We start from the raw sequence: 19,631 nt of genomic DNA, 5'->3' as shown, positions 1-19,631 counted from the left end.
ATCCACAATCTCTCCCTACTCGCTCCTTCTCTCCCCTTATTCGACGGGCGCCCTCCCTTCCTCTTGGCACCTTTTCAAAAGACAGGAAATTTGCTCTTTCAGCCGCTTCTCCTGCTGGGGCAACTGGACACGCAAGGGATCTCCTTCGTAGGACACCTTTTGGCGCAGCTCCTCCAGGGTGCGAAGCAGAAGCAACAAATAGAAGAGGTTCTCAGCACTCTCGGTGAACCTACGGTGAAGCAAAACAGATAGCAGGAGCACAGGCTGGAGGTGCAGGCGGACTTATTGCAGAGAGGAAAGAGTTCTTTGGGACCCACATACAAATAGCACACCAGGCCCAGAAAATCCTCTTCCTTTAGAATATGGCTTCCCAAACTTGGGTCTCCAGCCGTTTTTGGACTACAACTCCCATCATCCCTACCTAGCAGGACCAGAGGTCAGGGATGGTGGGAATTGTAGTCCAGAAGCCGTTGGGAGGCCCAAGTTTGGGAAACCCTGCTTTGGAGTTTCTGAAAGAGAAACAAGGCTGGTAATAATTTTATAGAGCCCACTAGACCAGACATCCCAAGGCAGGTTCCCTAAAGCATTGTTTCCCAACCAGTGTGCCTCCAGATGTTTTGGGACTACAACTCCCATCATCCCTAGCTAGCAAGACCAGTGGTCAGGAATGATGGGAGTTGTAGTCCCAAAACATCTGGAGGCACACTGGTTGGGAAACACTGCCCTAAAGATGTTGCTGGACTACAACTCCCATCATCCCCCTCACCATTGGGTTGGGAGTCCATAAAAAATATGGGAAGGTCCCAGGTTTGGAGAAGGTTGACTTGGGCCTCAGTTTCCATCTTGGCTTTGCAAGAAGACAGGATGCTGCCTTGGCCAGAGAGGCAAGGACTGCTCCACTCTCCTTGCCTTAGAGGAACGCTTCACCCTGCCAAACATTTTAAGAGCACGAGAGGGTAAAAAAATACCCACTTGCAAATAAAGCCCTTTCAGGTTGTATCCAATGTCAGTCAGAGAAGACCTATTGAAATGAATGGATGGGGTTAACTCAAGTAAAGTCGTATCTTGGATCTTAAACGCCTTGCAAGTCAAATGTTTTGGTTCCCGAATGCCGCAAACCCGGAAGTGTGTGTTCCGGTTTGCCAACGTTCTTTGGAAGCCAAACATCTGATGGGGCTTCCGCGGCTTCCGATTGGCTACAGGAGTCGGATACAATCCCGTGTAGGGCCAAACAAAACACTGCAGGGATCGTGAATCCTTCACCCCTGATCAGTCCAGCTACATCTGCGTTTTACTCTTTAAAACAAAAAAACCCCTGACAATTGCTAATTGCAGGAACGGTGTCTGGCCCAGAGTCAATGAACTGGGCATACTTCCATACTGGATCCCAAAACAGTGACTCACAGAAAGACATAACAGGAACACTTCTATGAAGGGAGGTCATTAAATGAGTTGTGCTGTAGCTCCGCTCTGCCTCATGCTTTTTATTGCCAGTTGCTAGAAACCACAGGAGGTTTCCGATGCACAAAGACAGAAGGACCCGTTATTCCCGACAGTGGAGTTGGCGAAACTGACATGCTTAATCAGAGAAAGGTCATCGTTAACATTTGTTAAAAGATTGGAAACCCCTCAGACGTTTTGCGTGAAAAAGAACAAGGAGGAATGATAATGTTGGAGGTAATGTTTGTTTCTAGAAAGTGGCTTTGCTATGTCTTATATTGCTTGAAGTGAATATTGTTTTTATATAGTGGACAGATGAAGTTCTTGGAAGTTCTTTTCTTTGTGAATCTCTCTCTCTCTCTCTCTCTCTCTCTCTCTCTCTCTCTCTCTCTCTCTCTCTCTCTCTTCTACTTACTTACTTACTTAGGTAAAGGTAAAGGGACCCCTGATCATTAGGTCCAATTGTGACCGACTCTGGGGTTGCGCGCTCATCTCGCATTATTGGCCAAGGGAGCCAGCGTATAACTTCCAGGTCATGTGGCCAGCATGACTAAGCCGCTTCTGGCGAACCAGAGCAACACACGGAAACACCGTTTACCTTCCCGCTGTAGTGGTTCCTATTTATCTACTTGCATTTTGACATGCTTTCGAACTGCTAGGTTGGCAGGAACTTATTTACTTATATATTTATTTTTTCCTTCTCTATTTCTTTCTCCCCACTTTTTGTGTTTTCATTGTATCTAGATAAAAAGTATTGGTTTGATTTTTTTTAAAAGGGGGGAGGTATTAAGTTTTGTATTTTCCTCTATAAACCTTAATAAAAAATATTTTTAAAAAGGAAAGAAACCACAGGAGGGGGAAGGTGATTTTGTGCCGGGCTTCTGCTAGACTAGATGGGCCACTGGCCACTAGTTTTATGACATGTCTCTTCATTGAGAATGCTTGAACGGAGACCGCCATAGGAATATAAAACAGCCCAAGGATAATAATAATAATAATAATAATAATAATAATAATAATAATAATTTATTATTTATACCCGGCCAACTGGCCGGGTTCCCCCAGCCACTCTGGGCGGCTTCCAACAAAACATTAAAATACAGAAATCCATCAAACATTAAAAGCTTCCCTAAACAGGGCTGCCTTGAGATGCCTTCTAAAGGTCTGGTAATTGTTATTCTCTTTGACCTCTGGTGGGAGGGTACTGCAATGTCACTCAACTATCAAGCAAGCAGGTCCTTCCTATACCGCAATAACGTTTTGGTTAAGTAGAAGGCATAAAAGCAGCCAGCCTGGTTAGGATTCCAAACATGCACAAATTCATAAGCGGTCAGTTCATAAGCGACAACTAGACCTTCCCACTGAGACTTACCACTTCTCCAGTTCTGTCAAGCTGGTGTCACAATTGTCCCCGATACACGCCCGCCGCTGGCAATCTTGCCACACCGCTAGCTCTGCCAGCAGAAAGTCCCTCAGGGTATCGGAGCGGCCTAGCAGCTCCCTGATCCGATCCAGCAGTTCCTGGTAGAAAGACTGCAAATAAGTAAGAGTGTCCCCACACACAGAGGCCTAAGTTGGGTGGCAGAGGGGGCAAGGCATCGCTGGAGTGGGTCCTAAGGTCCCTGGTACAGTGAAGACATTGAGAAAGATACATACATCGCGAGGGTACAGTGGTACCTTGGTTCTTCAACTTAAACCGTTCCGGGAGTCCATTCGACTCCCGAAACCATTAGAAAACCAAGCTGAGGTTTCCGATTGGCTTCAGGAGCTTCCTCCACTCAAGTCACACCAGATGTTTGTCTTTGTCTATGAAAAACGTTCATAAGCCGGAACACTTACTTCCGGGTTTGTGGTGTTTGGGAGCCGATTTGTTCGACAACTAAGCATTTCTGGAACCAAGGTATCACTGCATTTTGGGAAATGATAAATGACAAGATAAAAAAAGATGTTTAAAGTGAGCATGGGGAAAAACAACAACGCTGAAGTATTTCTGTTAGGGATTATAGGGGCAGAAATACCCCCCAAAATGGTTATTTATGTACAGGTATGTAACAACTACAGCTAGGATTCTTTATGCGCAGAAATAGAAATAGAAATAGTATTTTAAAGAAATACTATAGTACGATGAGCTCGCAAGCAGGATTTGAGCTATGTGTCACAGAAGTAATGAGATTATAATATTTTGATTACGATTTGATAGCTTTGACAGGGTGCAGCAGAAGGGGAGAAAGAACAACTGCATGGAAAATGGGATGGGAAGTAAACAAAAATTAGAGAAAAGACAAAATGGTGATTTGATTGCATGGGTTAAAATGTTAAAACTTAATCAAATATAATTGGAAAAGAGAGAGAGAGAAAGACAAGTACAGTTTTGGGTAAAGGGGTCCAGGCTTACTCCTACCAACCCCAAGACCACATGGCTGTACTGGATAGTGCTCAGACTCACTTTGCGGCAGCGGTTCACATTATTCAGCATGTCCTTCAACTCCCGTTCTCTTCGGGTTTTAACCTCAGGAGTGTACGTACTTACTGCAAGAGAAAAAGTGCATTTAATACCGTGGGTGAGGTCGGCAGTGGCTACTTCCAAGCCAAGAAGCTGCCAACTATTGCCTCGGGGAAGTTCGGTTCCTGGCATCTTGCCAGCCAGCAAGGGTAGGCAGGAAACACAAGCCACATTACGGATGTGCTTCCTTTGTGGGTTATTTGGCTTTCAGTTGCTGTATTGGTGTGACAGTAGCTCTCTCTTTCCTTGCTTTATTGAAGTCCCGTCAATAAATAAGTCATCAAAGTGCCTCAATTTAATTTTTTTGTTTATTTGTTGCCACAATAGAGTTTGCAAAGGGGAGGTTTGAAAGATGGAGGCATCTACAGAATCTAAGCTGGGACATTAGAGACACCACAATGGTTTGGCGCGCACACACACACACACACCTGCCAGCTGTTTTTAGGCACATGGCATGGAAATCAGAAGACAGGTGTGACGGATTGGACTGGCTTGAGTAGAACTCCAGGGTGTTAAGTGTTAAACCCAGCCTCTTAGTTGATTGACGGCATTCCATTCCATGAGGGGCGGGACAGCCAGAGGTTTAAAGAGGATGGGTAGCCGTTAATTTAGGGAGAGAGGGTTTTGGGAGCGGGAGCGTGTGGGAGGTTGTGGAGTAGGTTACTAGAGTAGGTGTAGATGAGGAATTGGTTAGGTTTGTAATTATATGATTAACAAGAACAGTGCTATTGAAACCACATGCTTGTACACATGAAACTTGAACGCAACCGTTAAGATTTTAAGACATTAAATGTTAAGTTAAAGTGCCATTTAAACTACCGTCGGTGTGATCTTTCCAGCAGAGGTATCTATTGCTCATCTGGTGGGGATACTCATTAAAAGGGCAAAACCCCTATCTAAGGCAGAAGGGATAGTTTGTTGTCCCTTGAGTGCACCGAGAGGGGGAGGAAGAGGGAGACTGGTTCAAGGGTGACACAAAGTTTCCTCGGTAGGGAGGAAAGCTTCACAGTGGGGAAAGCTAAAGTGAGGAGAACCCCTTACTGGTGTGTACACTAAGAATAGTCTCATATTCACCCCAGAGCTTAAGAAGATACCGGGCCACGTGCAAGCTGGAAAAGTACTCTCATTTTATTTGTAAAACCCACAAGGGGATTACAATAAGGCTATAGGGAAGAGTGGAGAGGTTTAGTGTTACCTCAGAAATCCCTATTAGTGCTTTTTTATAATTTGAGAGGTTTGAAAACAAAAGGCGTAAGGTGGGGAGCACTTTCGTCGCAACAGGAATGCAAAGATTGTGGAGTTTGCAAGAGAAATCAGGGCAAGTTGTCTGTTTTTAAAAGAGAACATCCCCATCAATTAAGAGAATAGTCCTCCTTTAATCTTATCCATGCCTCTGAATACCAGTTGAAGGAAATCACAGGTGGACGGAGGAGTGTGTCCCGCTTGCAGACTTCCCAAAGGTATCTGATTGGCCACTGGGAGAAAAGGATGCTGGACTAGGTGAAACACTGGGCTGACCCAGCAGGATTCTTCTTGTATTCCTCACCCAACATTTGGTGCGTCTTGTAACGGAAGTCAAAGGCATCCTGCAGATCCTCAAGTTGGCCTACGGAACATTTCAGACCCTACGGAGCAGAACCAGGTGGCATTCTCAGTCAAAGTAAGCAACTCCAAATGGGCGGAACCAGGGGTGCCCCGCCTGCATGACAACACACCTACCCAGCCTGAAGAGTAAGGGCTGAAGGGGAGCCCACCCACTCCCACACCTGTCCTTCTAAACCTCTGTTTTCTAAACGGCCTCGACCCAGTATACCTGAAGGAGCATCTCCACACCCATCGTTCAGCCTGAACACTGAGGTCCAGCTCCGAGGGCCTTCTGGCGGTTCCCTCACTGCGAGTAGTGAGGCTACAGGGAACCAGGCAGAGGGCCTTCTTGGTGGGGGCGCCCACCCAGATGTCAAGGAGATAAACAACTATCTGACTTTCAGAAGGCATCTTAAGGCAGCCCTGTTTAGGGAAGTTTTTAATGTTTGATGTTTTATTGTGTTTTTAATACTCTGTTGGGAGCCACCCAGAGTGGGTGGGGAAACCCAGCCAGATGGGCGGGGTATACATTATTATTATTATTATTATTATTATTATTATTATTATTATTATTATTACTGTAGTATTATTATTATTATTATTATTACTACTACTACTATTATTATTACCAACTCTTGCCAGACTAGCAGCTGCCCATTCCCAAAACAGGAGTGAAGGGATGCAGCTACCCTTTTTTAAAACAAAACAAAACTGGAGGTTATGAGAGAAAAACTGAAGTCTGTGGGAGAGGGAGTGCATTTTGGTTTTGTTTTTTTGTTTTTTTAAATATATTTTTATTGATTTTAACACATACAAAAATTATTGAAAAATGTAAATAAAAAAGAACAAAAAACAAAGAATACAAAAAAGAACAAAAACAAAAACCAAAAGCCTTTCTTTAACAATATAATCAATACAATTTCTTCTTCTGTCGACTTCCTACTTCCCCCCCCTTCCACGCTTCTATTTATAACTGATATAGCACTCTCTATTTCTTAAATCAATTCTTCTTCTAAAATACTCGTTATACATATTATTCTTGATCCATTATAACCACAAATTTTTAATATTTAAAAATACCGTTTGAATCTAGAAATCATAGTAAATATTTTACATTTAATCTTACTTCCTCGTTTCTATATCTAATAGCCTCATCAGCCTCTTTATACTTCCACTTCCCTTATTGTCCATTTTTAATCTTATATTCCTTCGAGGGAGTGCATTTTGATTTGTGTGGCATCAGCAAGGGGGGAGATGTTATGGCAAGACCTCTAAAAGGACACCTTCAAATACTGCCCCAGTTAATTCCCATGATTTCTGCCGGGGCAGCATTTGAGGCCCTCACATAAGACCCGCCATCAGGTTGGCGCCTCCACAACCGGGTAAATTGAGGGGGAAGTCTCAGACCGCTCAGCACTCCCGAAGGCCTCAACAGGCACAAACAGGGTCTGTACTTTGCACTGGACTAAGGGGCCAATGGAAATGACACGTTTTCTCTTGAAGGGGGGGGTGAGGTTGACAATCTGTTTTTCCAAGCCTATTCCAAATAAAGTTGTAGGGATGGGTCCACCATTATTTACTTTTGAGGATCCCCCTCCCAAATTTCCCTTAAGCAGGGGCATGGCCTAGACCAGGGTGTATTTAGCATAGGGGCTAAACCATTTCAACACTCAGCTGAGTTGTATAGAGCTTACAGAGCATTCAAGCTAATAATAATAATAATAATAATAATAATAATAATAATAATAATAATAATAATAATTTATTTATACCCCGCCCATCTGGCCGGGTTCCCCCAGCCACTCTGGGCGGCTTCCAACAAAACATTAAAATACAGAAATCCATCAAACATTAAAAGCTTCCCTAAACAGGGCTGCCTTAAGATGCCTTCTAAAGGTATGGTAATTGTTGTTCTCTTTGACCTCTGGTGGGAGGGCATTCCACAGGGTGGGTGCCACTACCGAGAAGGCCCTCTGCCTGGTTCCCTGTAACTTGGCTTCTCGTAGCGAGGGAACCGCCAGAAGGCCCTCGGCACTGGACCTCAGTGTCCGGGCAGAACGATGGGGGAGGAGACGCTCCTTCAGGTATACCGGACCGAGGCCGTTTAGGGCTTTAAAGGTCAGCACCAACACTTTGAATTGTGCTCGGAAACGTACTGGGAGCCAATGTAGGTCTTTCAGGACCGGTGTTATGTGGTCTCGGAGGCCGCTCCCAGTCACCAGTCTAGCTGCCGCATTCTGGGTTAGCTGTAGTTTCCGGGTCATCTTCAAAGGTAGCCCCACGTAGAGCGCACTGCAGTAGTCCAAGTGGGAGATAACCAGAGCATGCACCACTCTGGCGAGACAGTCCGCGGGCAGGTAGGGTCTCAGCCTGCGTACCAGATGGAGCTGATAAACAGCTGCCCTGGACACAGAATTGACCTGCGCCTCCATGGACAGCTGTGAGTCCAAAATGACTCCCAGGCTGCGCACCTGGTCCTTCAGGGGCACAGTTACCCCATTCAGGACCAGGGAGTCCTCCACACCTGCCTGCCTCCTGTCCCCCACAAACAGTACTTCTGTCTTGTCGGGATTCAACCTCAATCTGTTAGCCACCATCCATCCTCCAACCGCCTCCAAGTACTCACACAGGACCTTCACCACCTTCACTGGTTCTGATTTGAAAGAGAGGTAGAGCTGGATATCATCCGCATACTGGTGAACACCCAGCCCAAACCCCCTGATGATCTCTCCCAGCGGCTGCATGTAGATGTTAAAAAGCATTGGGGAGAGGACAGAACCCTGAGGTGAGTGGCTCAGGGGTCTCAGAGTGAGAGCCCAGGGGTCTGAACACTCATCCCCCACCACCACTCTCTGAACACGGCCCAGGAGGAAGGAGCAGAACCATTTCCGCTTCACATTTAACAAGCCGCATGTTGGCTCTGCCCCAAGTTAGCGAGGCTCTTTTGACATCAACAGGAAATAAGAGCCTTTCGTGTCATCGGACCAGGCCTGCAGAAAGCTTTTTCCAACAGAGATTTAGCAAGTGCCTTCCATTTCAACCTTTAAACGCCTGCTGAAAAGCTTTCGATTCTGGCAGCTTTATGCAGGCGATTAAGAACCCATCTTTCCATGATAGTTAGTTGATGAGCTGCAGTTTTAATTTTTGTATGTGTGCTTTTATTATATACAAATACTACTGTAAACTGTTCTGATATTCTTAATGATATGGCGGTATGAAAATCTTTTTATAAATGGTGCTGAGAGCACATCTTTGCACACAGAATCACAGAACCGTAGAATTGGAAAGAGGCTCTAAAGATCATCTGTTACAACCTCCTGCAATGCAAGAACGAATATGCAGCTGTCGCCATGCGGGGATCGAACCTGCAACCTTGGCATTATCAGCACCAAGCTCTAACCAACTCAGCTATCTAGGCTGCAATGAAACCTCTGCACTCCCAGCTGTGCACTCATTTGGTGCGCAATTGGAAGCAGGTGGTTATTGAGTGGCTCAGAGCACTGGTGGAGGAAGGGGGTGCGGTGGGTGCGGCCCACCTCTGGTGTCATCCCTGGGGTGTGTGTGGTGACATCGCTCCCACCCCCCTGGGATGCTAGCTGCGCCTCTGGCTCAGAGGGTTCAAGTCCTGGGTCTTTTGCAATGAGCCCTGGATCTCCTGACCTCCCCCCTCTCCCCATTTTGCCCGTTTGCTGCTGCAGGATGCAATGCGGTCAAGACCCCACATCACCCACAACTTGCATTTGCATCCCTCTATTTGAAAAATTACAACATGCAAATATTATGCAAATATGCCCACGCCCTGAGAGCCATCTGAACACCCAGCAACATGCCTGGGGGGGGGGGAAGGAAGCCTAACATTCAAAAAACTAAACTAAACCCTACAACAGGTCATGGGAGGGCGTGGGGTCTGTATTAATACACTGCATTTATGTTAGCCATAGTTCCTGGCATCTACTGCATGAGCAGAGTTTGGAAGAGGATCACAGCATATTGCACACAAAATGGGTGGCTTGCAGGATCTGGTGAATTAACATGTCCGAGAATTGGGAATCCCTGAAAAAAACACCGCAACGAAAGAGAAGCAAGCCAGCAGGTATTATTACACTTGCACTCTCACCTGAATAGTCCTTCGCATATCCATGAGCCGGCCCTCAATGTTGTGATGCGGGTTGAGGGCCACAGAGGCACCGGGCGATGGCTCCACTTGTGCCTGCAGAGGGAGGGAGGGAGAGGAAACAAAAGAGACGGATTTGGAAACTATGCACTGGGGCTGAGGATCATCACTGCGGAAGGCACACAGAGAGAGTATGAAACTAGGATGGCCCATCTTCTCCAGTTCCACACACACAGAAAGCAAGCCTGTTGTAGAGCCCCAAAGGTGTCAGCCATTTTAAAGTTTCTAGCCCTCAGTGTTGTGAAAATTCACTTGAAAAACAAATTCAAAAGGGATTGGCCATCTGCACATGGAATACTTCCATGCTCTTCTTTCTGTTAACCACACAACCCTACTCTTATTACTCGCTTATCTAGACCATTCTTCTACTCGCTACACAGTGTGTGTGTGTGTGAGAGAGAGAGAGAGAGAGAGAGAGAGAGAGAGCGCAGATTTGGCAAACTTTCCAACGCCAAGCTCAGTTCTAAGATGCAAACTGAAAACATAGGTGCAAAAAAAGCAAGTAAAGGCATCTCACAGTACAATTTAGTAACTAGGATTATTCACTTTCAGTGTAAATCAGGGGTCAGCAACGTGCGGCCCACGAAGACAGTTTCACTAGCCCACGAGCCACCCTCGAACCGAGCCGCCCACTCGGCGAGTCCCCCGCACGCTGCACTAAACAAGTGCAGTGTGGCGCGGGTACTCGCCAAGCGGCGCTGGAAGTCGCGTCTGCGCGTGCGCAGATACCGGAAAATGCATCTGCGCATGCCCAGATGCCGAAAATCACGCCTGCGCAGAAGTGATTTCCGGCATCGCGCTGCGCCAGTCCGGTCCACGGACGATCTCCGTGGGAGTGCTCCATCCCATGGCTGGTAAACCTTGCCGACCCCGGGTGTAAATACTGAAGAGAAGCATGTGCTGAGAGCATACGGTGGAAGGATATTAAGGAGGCGGAAAGCTCCAGCAAACTAGGGCTGTGACCAAGAGACATTGTGCCGCTCGGAAGGAGGAGGAGGAGGAGGAGAACTGTAACGCAAGGAGCAGATACGGCAGCCCAGCATGAGCACCAAGCGAGATTCTCTTACCCGCGACGCGGCCAAGGCTTCTGCGAGGATCGCTTGCTCGTCTCTCAGCAAGCCATCGATGAAGTTGGCCAGCTGCTCTGGCTGGTCTTGATACTTGGCCTGGAAGGAAAGGCCACAGCAAAATGACCCAAAAGGACATGCAAGTATGCTGCAACAATCTGGTTACAGTACTGACAGGAGGAGGAGGAGGCACTTCCCACATTTGTTTGTTTGTTTGTTTGTTTGTTTGTTTGTTTGTTTAATTCCTGCTAGAGAAGAATGGGAATTAAAGTTAAACAAGTACTTGGAACTCGCAAAAATGACCGAATCGTTAAGGAATAAACCAATCGATGTAGTCCGAAAGGAGTAGGAATGCTTTAACACTTGTCTAATGAGACAAGCTTCAACAAGCAAAATTTGGTTGTGCCTAGAATAAATCCGTAAACAGAAAAATGTTTCCTTATACCAAGATGAGCACAGGAATTGAAATACCAGGGGGGGGGGGACTGTATCAGATAGATAGAATGAATCGTGGTGAGGTAGATGGAAGTCGAAAATGAATAGAATAGCAAAAGAGATCTATTCCAAAAGGGAAAGTATTTTGTTTGAGAATTGATGTTTTGGGATAGTATTGTATGGTTAACTTCATTTCATTTTTGTTCATGATTTGATTTTCTCTCCCCCGCCTTATTTTCTTTGTTTGTTTTCTGTAGATTTGCTTATGTCGAGTCTTGCTTGTATTTGCACAAAACTCAATAAAAATTCGAGGGTGTGTGTGTTTATTTATTTGATTTTTAGACTGCCCTATGCCCGATGTCACAACCTGACATCTGTCCTTGAGGAATTCTATGCTTCTTGTATTTCACATTTTCTCTCTCTTTACTCATGCATGTGTGTGTCACATACATAAATATGAATCTCCTACCTCTCCCTCACTGCCAACTGAGAATACAGTATATTGAAGATATTAAAGATATACCTCAATGTATACGATAAAGTGGGCTTCAGTCCACGTAGGTTTTTTCCACAATACAACACACACACTCATCCCATTCTTCCGATTACAAAATTGTTTCAACCAATTTTAATTTTGTATTTGTGTGTGCAATATTTTTTAAAAAAATTTCTGTTTCACAATTTCAACTAAACATTTTACAAATTTTAGAATATCCAGTGACTTCCCTTCTTCTCTTTCCATGGTTCATTTTACATATCACATGCATCACTGCATATTTTACTATAACCATGCAAATCAATTTTTACATCCATCCAAAATTATCCACTCCATTGAATTAATAATAATAATAATATATAATTTATACCTCGCCCATCTGGCCGGGTTTCCCCAGGCACTCTGGGTAGCTCTCAACCGAATAGTAAAAACACAGTACAGCATTAAACATTAAAAACTTCCCTAAACTCCTGCAGCCAATTGAAGCTCTCACAAAACGGAACACTCACTTCCGGGTTTGCGGCTTTCGGGAGCCAGAACGTTCAAGAACTAAGCTGTTCGAAAACCAAGGTAAGACTGTATATAGAATTTCATTTACGTGAATTTTGGGGTCATAAACTGGTTTACCGACAAAGGTCCATATAGTTAAAGCTATGGTTTTCCCAGTAGTGATGTATGGAAGTGAGAATTGAACCATAAAGAAGGCTGATTGCCGAAGAATTGATGCTTCTGAATTATGGTGCTGGAGGCAGTGGCAGAGGAATCCTTTCCGGCACCGGGGCAGCGCAGCCCATATGGACTGTGCATGTGCAGCATCCCATGCGTGCATGCTCCGTACGGAATGCCACACATGCGCACTCCGTACGGGCTGCCGCTCTTGCATGGCGGCTGTACAGGCAGTGGCGACGGACGGATCCCATTCCTGCCACTGCGGACAGATCCCGCCCCACTGAGGGGTGCCATCTTGTCACCCCCCAAAGATGGAACCCCGCCCCTCCCTTGCCCCACCCCTGGCTGGAAGAGACTCTTGAGAGTCCCATGGACTGCAAACCTATCCATTCTTAAGGAAATCAGCCCTGAGTGCTCACTGGAAGGACAGATCCTGAAGCTGAGGCTCCAATACTTTGGCCACCTCGTGAGAAGAGAAGACTCCCTGGAAAAGACCCTGATGTTGAGAAAGATAGAGGGCACAAGGAGAAGGGGACGACAGAGGACGAGATGGTTGGACAGTGTTTTTGAAGCTACCAATATGAGTCTGACCAAACTGCGGGAGGCAGTGGAAGACAGGAGTGCCTGGCGTACTCTGGTCCATGGGGTCACGAAGAGTCAGACACAACTAAACAACAACAACAAACTGGTTTTTATCGTTTTGTATGACTTCGGCTTCTCCATGGCCTCTCTTCCCAGGGAAATACTAGTTCTGCTTTGGCTGTTTCCCTACAGCTCAGCCCTCCAACATGCATACAAACCAGGCCCATACCTGTAGGTTGAGTTTGGAGCGGCGCAGGTTGTGCTTGAGGACCATGTTAGAATTGTTTTCTTCCCCCAAAACAAGGCGTCCAAGTTGATCGTCAAGCAACCCCAGCATGGTGTGGAAAAGCCTGCAAGCCTGCGAGGGGTCGGATTGTGCCGCTAGGCTCCTGAAAGGTACACAAAGGAGAAATGGCAGCGAGAGGGTGAATCTTGGCTCAGATGCACAAAAACAAGGATATATTTCAATGTTTCCCAACTCAGACCTCCAGCTGTTTTTGGACTACCATTCCCATCATCCCTGACCACTGGTCCTGCTAAGCTAGGGGTGATGGGACTCATAGTCAGGGTGGATTTGATTTAAATCAAATCGATTTAAATCACGATTTAAATCACTAGTCAGTAAGACTTGGTTTCAATCTTCTTCTTTTTACAGAAAGACTCATTCTTGCTGGTATAAACTTAATATTAACAACCGGATGAAGGTTTCATTTTTGGAATAATACATTTTCACGGTAGTTTTTACAGTTAGATCAAAAATTACTGATTTGGTTATAGTATTAGAAATATATAGACAGATAATTATGAAATTATTGTGAAGTTTAATAAATTAACTGTTTATATTTGGACAACTTTTCTGCTCTACTTTATTGGAAGGAAAATAATAATCATTTCCTTTATAACAATTTAAACTCTGGGGTTGTGGCACTCATCTCGCTTTATTGGCCGAGGGAGCTGGCGTAAAGCTTCCAGGTAATGTGGCCAGCATGACTAAGCCGCTTCTGGCGAACCAGAGCAGCGCACGGAAATGACGTTTACCTTCCCACCAGAGCGGTACCTATTTATCTACTTGCACTTTGACGTGCTTTCGAACTGCTAGGTTGGCAGGAGCAGGGACCAAGCAATAGGAGATCACCCCGTCGCGGGGATTCAAACCGCCGACCTTCTGATCAGCAAGCCCTAGGGCTCTGTGGTTTAACCCACAGAGAAATAGCCAGGAAACGGGAGTTTCCTTTCTTGACAGCGACCAAGTGGCATTACCAGTTCTGCTCCTCGATCCAATAGGCAAGGTACTCTCGTACTTCCATGGGCAGGCAGTCTTCAGAGTAAAGATCGTGCACCTGGTCCAGGTAACGTCCGTCCAACTTCTGGATCTGTTGCCACTGAGACATGTTTGCTGGCCGGAGGGTCAAGACAGCTGACACCTGACAATGCCTGAGGAAGCAAGTCAGAACATGAGGAGTTTGAAAGGAGTCCTTCATAGCAAACGGAGCAATTGCAAGCCACGGGTCCTATTTTAGAATAGACAACAGATGACGAGAAGAGATGTTTGGGCCGGAAGCTTAAGAGGTTTGGACAGAAGCTTGGACGCAGCGAACTGTGCGGATAAGAAGAAAAGGGGTAATGCCTCATAAAAGTGAATGCTTGGGCTTTCCTACATGCAGAAGGAAGGAAAGGGAATTATTTTAGAAATGATAATTACTGATTTAGTGTGGATTTGATCACTTGTGGGGTAACCTCACTTGTAGATACAGCAGATGCTAAAAGATTGCACGTGTAGGTATTGACAAGTGGATAGCTGATGGTTAAAGATACGTAATGCAGGGTGGGTAAAAATCAATGGTTTTTTAAAAAATCAGATTTTTAAAATTTAAATCAGATTTTTAAAATTTAAATTGGATTTTCAAAATTAAATGCTTTTGGAGGAAAAAAATCTTTCTAAAGATTGTTTTCTATTTAAGTTACCATACATTATAGTCCAGCAGCCATTCATCAGCAAATAAGGATTTCTATTAAGTTTTTCATGTGTGCTGAAACTCAGTCTAAGGGTTTTGTTTGTTTGTTTTTTAAACCCGTTTAAGCACAGTTAACAAACATGGATACATATGCTATGTGAGCCTGGTCTGGGACCGTAATAAATTCAATTCAAACATATGCTATAATGTTATTGTTTTAGTTAAATAAACAGTTTAAATTGTTATAAAGGAAATGATTATTTTTCTCCTTCAAATAAATAAAGCAGAAAAGTTGTCCTAATATAAACAGTTAACTTATTAAACCTCACAATAATTTCATAATTATCTGTCTACGTATTTCTAATAGTATAACCAAATCAGGAATTTTTGATTTAACTGCAAAAACTACTCTGAAAATGTATTATTCCAAAAATGAAACCTACATCTGGTTGTAAATATTAAGGAAGCTCCTGCAGCCAATCAGAAGCCACGGAGCCCGCATTGGACATTCGGGTTCCAAAGAACATTCGCAAACTGGAACACCCACTTCCAGGTTTGTGGCGTTCATGAGCCAAAATGTTCGGCTCGCAAGGCGTTTTGAGATCCAAGGTACGACTGTACAGCTTTTGGTGAATGATGACACACTTCTTTCCCCTGGCTTTTGACACCTGAGATGCATATTTTGAAGACCCACTTTATTTCTGTAATTTTAAGTTGTTCGTTGTGTTTTAATATTAACATTGTGTTTTAATTATTGTAACCTGCCCTAAGTCCTTAGGGTGAAGAGTAGGTAATAGATTGTAATAATCATAATTTGCTTTTAGGGGACATATATTTTTTTTTGAATTTTTATCCTTACAGCAAACTGTAAGTATTTTATTGTTCTTCTTCCATTATGCTAGAAGAACATGCTGCAAATGTTTTGCAAATTTCAATTTCTTGCTATATATATTTATCTTTATACTTGTACTGTTTAACATGCAATCTGTTAAATTATTTTAATCTGAGCAATTCACAAATAATGGATGCAATATTGCACTATGAATATTTCTTTTTAATTCTCGGCTCTGCAATTTTTCCTTCACTGATAAAAACAGCAACAATAAAGTGCTAACATTAAAAAAAGACTCCAATTTGACCTCTGAATCGGAAATCATGACTGAGTTATGCTCCGTTACAAAAGTCTGTTACCATGAGATTTAAGCAACTCTGCCAGTTTCAGAGTCGAAAACTAAAAGATGTGAAAACAAGGAGATAAAATGCCAAACAATGGGGGTAGGGTAGGGTAGGGTAGGCAGGACAGTTCAAACCAAACAAATAATAATAATAATAATAATAATAAGCCAACAGGTACCATACAGTAAGACTTTCAGAAACACGAAAGTTCAGTTCTCAACAACAGCCTATTCAAACCCAACAGGGTTTAAAAGCAGTCAAAGGGATTTACTTATGCAGAGGTCAGTTTTTTTAAACTGTATACTGCAATTTCATTTTTAAAAATATCAAAATGGTTTACAGTCGTTAAAATGCAATAGGAAAATTACAAATAAAAATGCAAAGCCTTCGGACTGTACCAAATTCGACTCTCAAGGGCTTTCAAAGGAAGTCAGGAGTTGTGGGCAAGGAATTCCAACCAATTGATACTGTCTGGGTTGAGCATCATTGCAGCCAGCTGTCATCTAGTCACATTATTCCTTGTACCCACTTCTCCCTATGGGACAAAGGAGGGTGCTTCCAGATGGGTGTCCGTTGCAGGATGAATGCCATGTTTTCACATCGTCCACACGTCTCTGTTGGCATCATTGTTCCAGTCGCCCATCCCACCCCGATTCAATCCAGATTAAATTTTTCTGGCAGAAAACCCTACCAATTAAGGGGGGGAAATTTACCTGCTTGCAACAACAAGCCTAGAAGCACCTGAAGGAACACATTGCTTGACCAGAAAAACCAGAGTTTTCCACTTGATCCATAAATTAAAAAATGCTGTTTCTCAAACGGTGGAACAAGAGTCATAAATTTGCCTCCGTGCCATCGCCGGCCCAGTTTTCCTTCATCGCTTTTCTTCCCTGGCCACTGTTAGGAGTGTCCTACACACAAGTAGGACCTTGACAAAGACACATGCCCGACTGGCATGTTCTCTCCCTCCTGGTCGATCGTTCGGGAACGTCAAAAGCTTTCTTCAGCCCGAACATCACAGCGACTGATGCCAAGAAACGTCAGCACACTCAGGGATCCGCAGAGTCTTTGCAGTTACATAACAGACCTCGGCAACTCAGCATTTTGTCTAATCTACGTTTATTTACATATCATTTATGTAAGGCACGGGAAATGAATCTTCAACAGCCACAAGCCATGCCAGAGCCTTCTGGTTGGGCCTATGCCATCACCAGCACCTCCTGGCAAGCAAGGAAGGCAGGCAGCCAAGAAGAAAGGTCTCCTTCCTCTGAAGGGAAAGTAACAGAGGACATGTTGAAGGAAGAAAGTGAGCTAAAATGTTAATGTTGTTGCACGGCACCCCAATCTCTGAGTGGTGCGAGATTCCAGGGGTTCCGGGCTTCGTGAGAGTGCCCTATCTGCATGATATTTGGTTTATTTACACATATACACAGCCTGAGCCTATGGTGGAGGGGTTCACAACATTCACATCACCAAAGGGTCTTGTTCCTTCCATCGCCACAGCCTTGGGAGTCAAACAAAAATCACGTATCCCTCTCAAATGTTGCTCTGACTCGCTGGTTTACTGCATTAACTTGTAGGTCACATCACTCCAACTCGGCTCTAAACTCCGGCTTCTTCCTTCTATGATCCCACCCATTTGTTGTTTGACACAGAAATCTTTCCCTTTCGTTTCCCTTAATGGCCCATCGCCTAGGCTGTCGCCTCAACCCAGGAGGCTAGTCTGGTTTATATTTTAATACTCACTGGATCCAACTTTCTCACATACAGCCTACTTCCTCCCACCACCCTAAAAACAACAACAACCAACCATCTTAACAACATATAACAAAGAAAAATGGGGAAAGTGTGTTCTGTTCCAAAGTGGGAACAGAAAGAAAGGGGAGAAGAGATCAAAAATGCCAAAGGAGGCAGAGGTGAATGTAAAAGGACCAGACAGGAGGAATGAAATAAATTGGATGTTTTCAGGGAGCATGGGGGGGGGCAGATAAGCTATAAATGGAGTCTGAAAGGAGAATGAGAAATGGAATTAGTTGTGAGAGACATTGAGGGGGAGGGAGAAAAAGACTTTTCCACTTGCAGCTTCAATATCATTGAATTCTGTCTTAAATGGGGCCACAATATCTCCGCATTCAATTTAAGGAAATCTCAGCTATGGGGCTCCTTGTCACAAGGAAAGTTCTCCAAAGAGAAAGCCATGTCTGCATTTGCCAGCTGGTTATGCCAAACTCTCCTGCATCTGGTTCTAACCCCTGTATCACCATTTTCTGGCTGTAAAGTTCAGCAAGGGGGCCCTGGGGCATACCACCCCCACCCCTGCACTTAGTTTAAGATGCTACGCTACCTGCCCTTGTCTGGAATCCTAAAACGAAGCAAATTCACAGGAAGACTTTACCATCCCTTTTCCGCCTCGCCAGGACCACCTGTGACCCCAGGTAAAACACTCCAGAGGCCGGGGTGCAGTTTCCTGAACAATGCAAGATAGGGGTGCAAGGAAACTCCCCTTCCCTGCCTGAGCTTCTTGAAGTTACCTTCTGGTCAAGGCGTTTTTGTTTTGTTGTGTTCTGAGACTTTGCAATGGTATGGGGTGTCAGAAAAGCGGGGTCTCAGGAAAAGCCACAGACAGACAGACAGACAGACAGACAGACAGACAGACAGACAGACAGACAGACAGACAGACAAACAAAATAATAAAACATTACACCTTAAAACAAACTTCCCTATACCTTCAGATACCGTGCTTGCTTGCAACTTTAAAATCCCGAGCCCAGGGGTTTAATTGTTTAATTCCGGGAGCGAACGGAGCTCATCGCCCCGTGGTGGTTGTATCCACAAGCTCTTTATTTTTTTATTTTTCTGGACTTCGCAGCAATATAATTCATTTGGGGCGGGGTGTCGTTGTGGTTGCGATTCCTACCGCGAAGCAGCTGGAAGCCAGAAATCCTTGCCGACCTGCTGCAAGCAGCCCAGGTATCTGAGAGAGCCGCGATCTTCTGCCAAAGCATAAACAGATCCCGGACACTAAAAACAAGATCTCCAACACCAACAGATCCACCTGTCCAGATGTGCTCTACGACTCCTCCCCCCCCCCACACGCAACTCATCCAAGCCCAAGCTGACCCTCTGCGCCCCCCACCCAGCCTGACACTCATCCATGATTTCTCCTACCGGTGCAAAACCGCAAGACCCGGCGCTCAGCCGCCTTGGAGGAATGTTATTTCGAAAGTTGCAATTCCAGTGAGCGCCTTCGCCTCCCTCCCTCCCTCCCTCCGCGCTGGAGGAAGCGGCGGCTTCGAAGGGAGGTGGGCGGGGCCTAGGGCTCTGCCCCGGCCACCGCTCTGCGCGATTGGACGAAGAGCCCGAGCAGCCCTTAGGCACGGAGGGAGGGGTGACCCGAAGCAGGAAGAGCCACCGAGGATTTCGATTTCCCAGGAATGACGTCACCGACGGGGCGGAGACTGAGCCCTGGAAAGCCATGTCGGCCCTCCCACAGCCTTAGTTGGCACGTGGGTTCTGCATTGCCTGATTTCTTTGCAGTTGTTAAATGACT

General features: G+C 45.0%; 1 protein-coding gene across 3 annotated transcripts in view; it reads right to left on the bottom strand.

The window, feature by feature from the left end:
* The window catches only part of STAT2 (signal transducer and activator of transcription 2), a 41,032-nt gene extending 21,657 nt beyond the window's left edge, over positions 1 to 19,375 (bottom strand). The window contains exons 1-9 of one of the 3 annotated variants that reach the window (XM_035103707.2): positions 19,250 to 19,375; positions 14,211 to 14,384; positions 13,180 to 13,339; positions 10,769 to 10,867; positions 9,645 to 9,737; positions 5,490 to 5,568; positions 3,887 to 3,969; positions 2,813 to 2,961; positions 71 to 229 (exon numbers count right to left, since the gene is read on the bottom strand). In XM_035103707.2, the coding sequence (XP_034959598.1) occupies positions 71 to 229; positions 2,813 to 2,961; positions 3,887 to 3,969; positions 5,490 to 5,568; positions 9,645 to 9,737; positions 10,769 to 10,867; positions 13,180 to 13,339; positions 14,211 to 14,341 (953 nt within the window). In that variant the 5' untranslated portion in view covers positions 14,342 to 14,384; positions 19,250 to 19,375. Of the gene's footprint in view, positions 1 to 70; positions 230 to 2,812; positions 2,962 to 3,886; positions 3,970 to 5,489; positions 5,569 to 9,644; positions 9,738 to 10,768; positions 10,868 to 13,179; positions 13,340 to 14,210; positions 14,385 to 18,807; positions 18,971 to 18,998; positions 19,190 to 19,249 lie in introns of those variants that run through there. The other 2 variants (XM_060272041.1, XM_060272039.1) reach the window with 2 other exon arrangements.
* Positions 19,376 to 19,631: the final 256 nt, after the last annotated feature.

Source organism: Zootoca vivipara, chromosome 2 (genome assembly GCF_963506605.1).
Source record: "Zootoca vivipara chromosome 2, rZooViv1.1, whole genome shotgun sequence".
In the NCBI taxonomy this organism is placed as follows: Eukaryota; Metazoa; Chordata; class Lepidosauria; order Squamata; family Lacertidae; genus Zootoca; species Zootoca vivipara.
The sequence above is the reverse complement of the archived record's forward strand: the minus strand, read 5'-3'. Positions and strand labels throughout refer to the sequence as shown.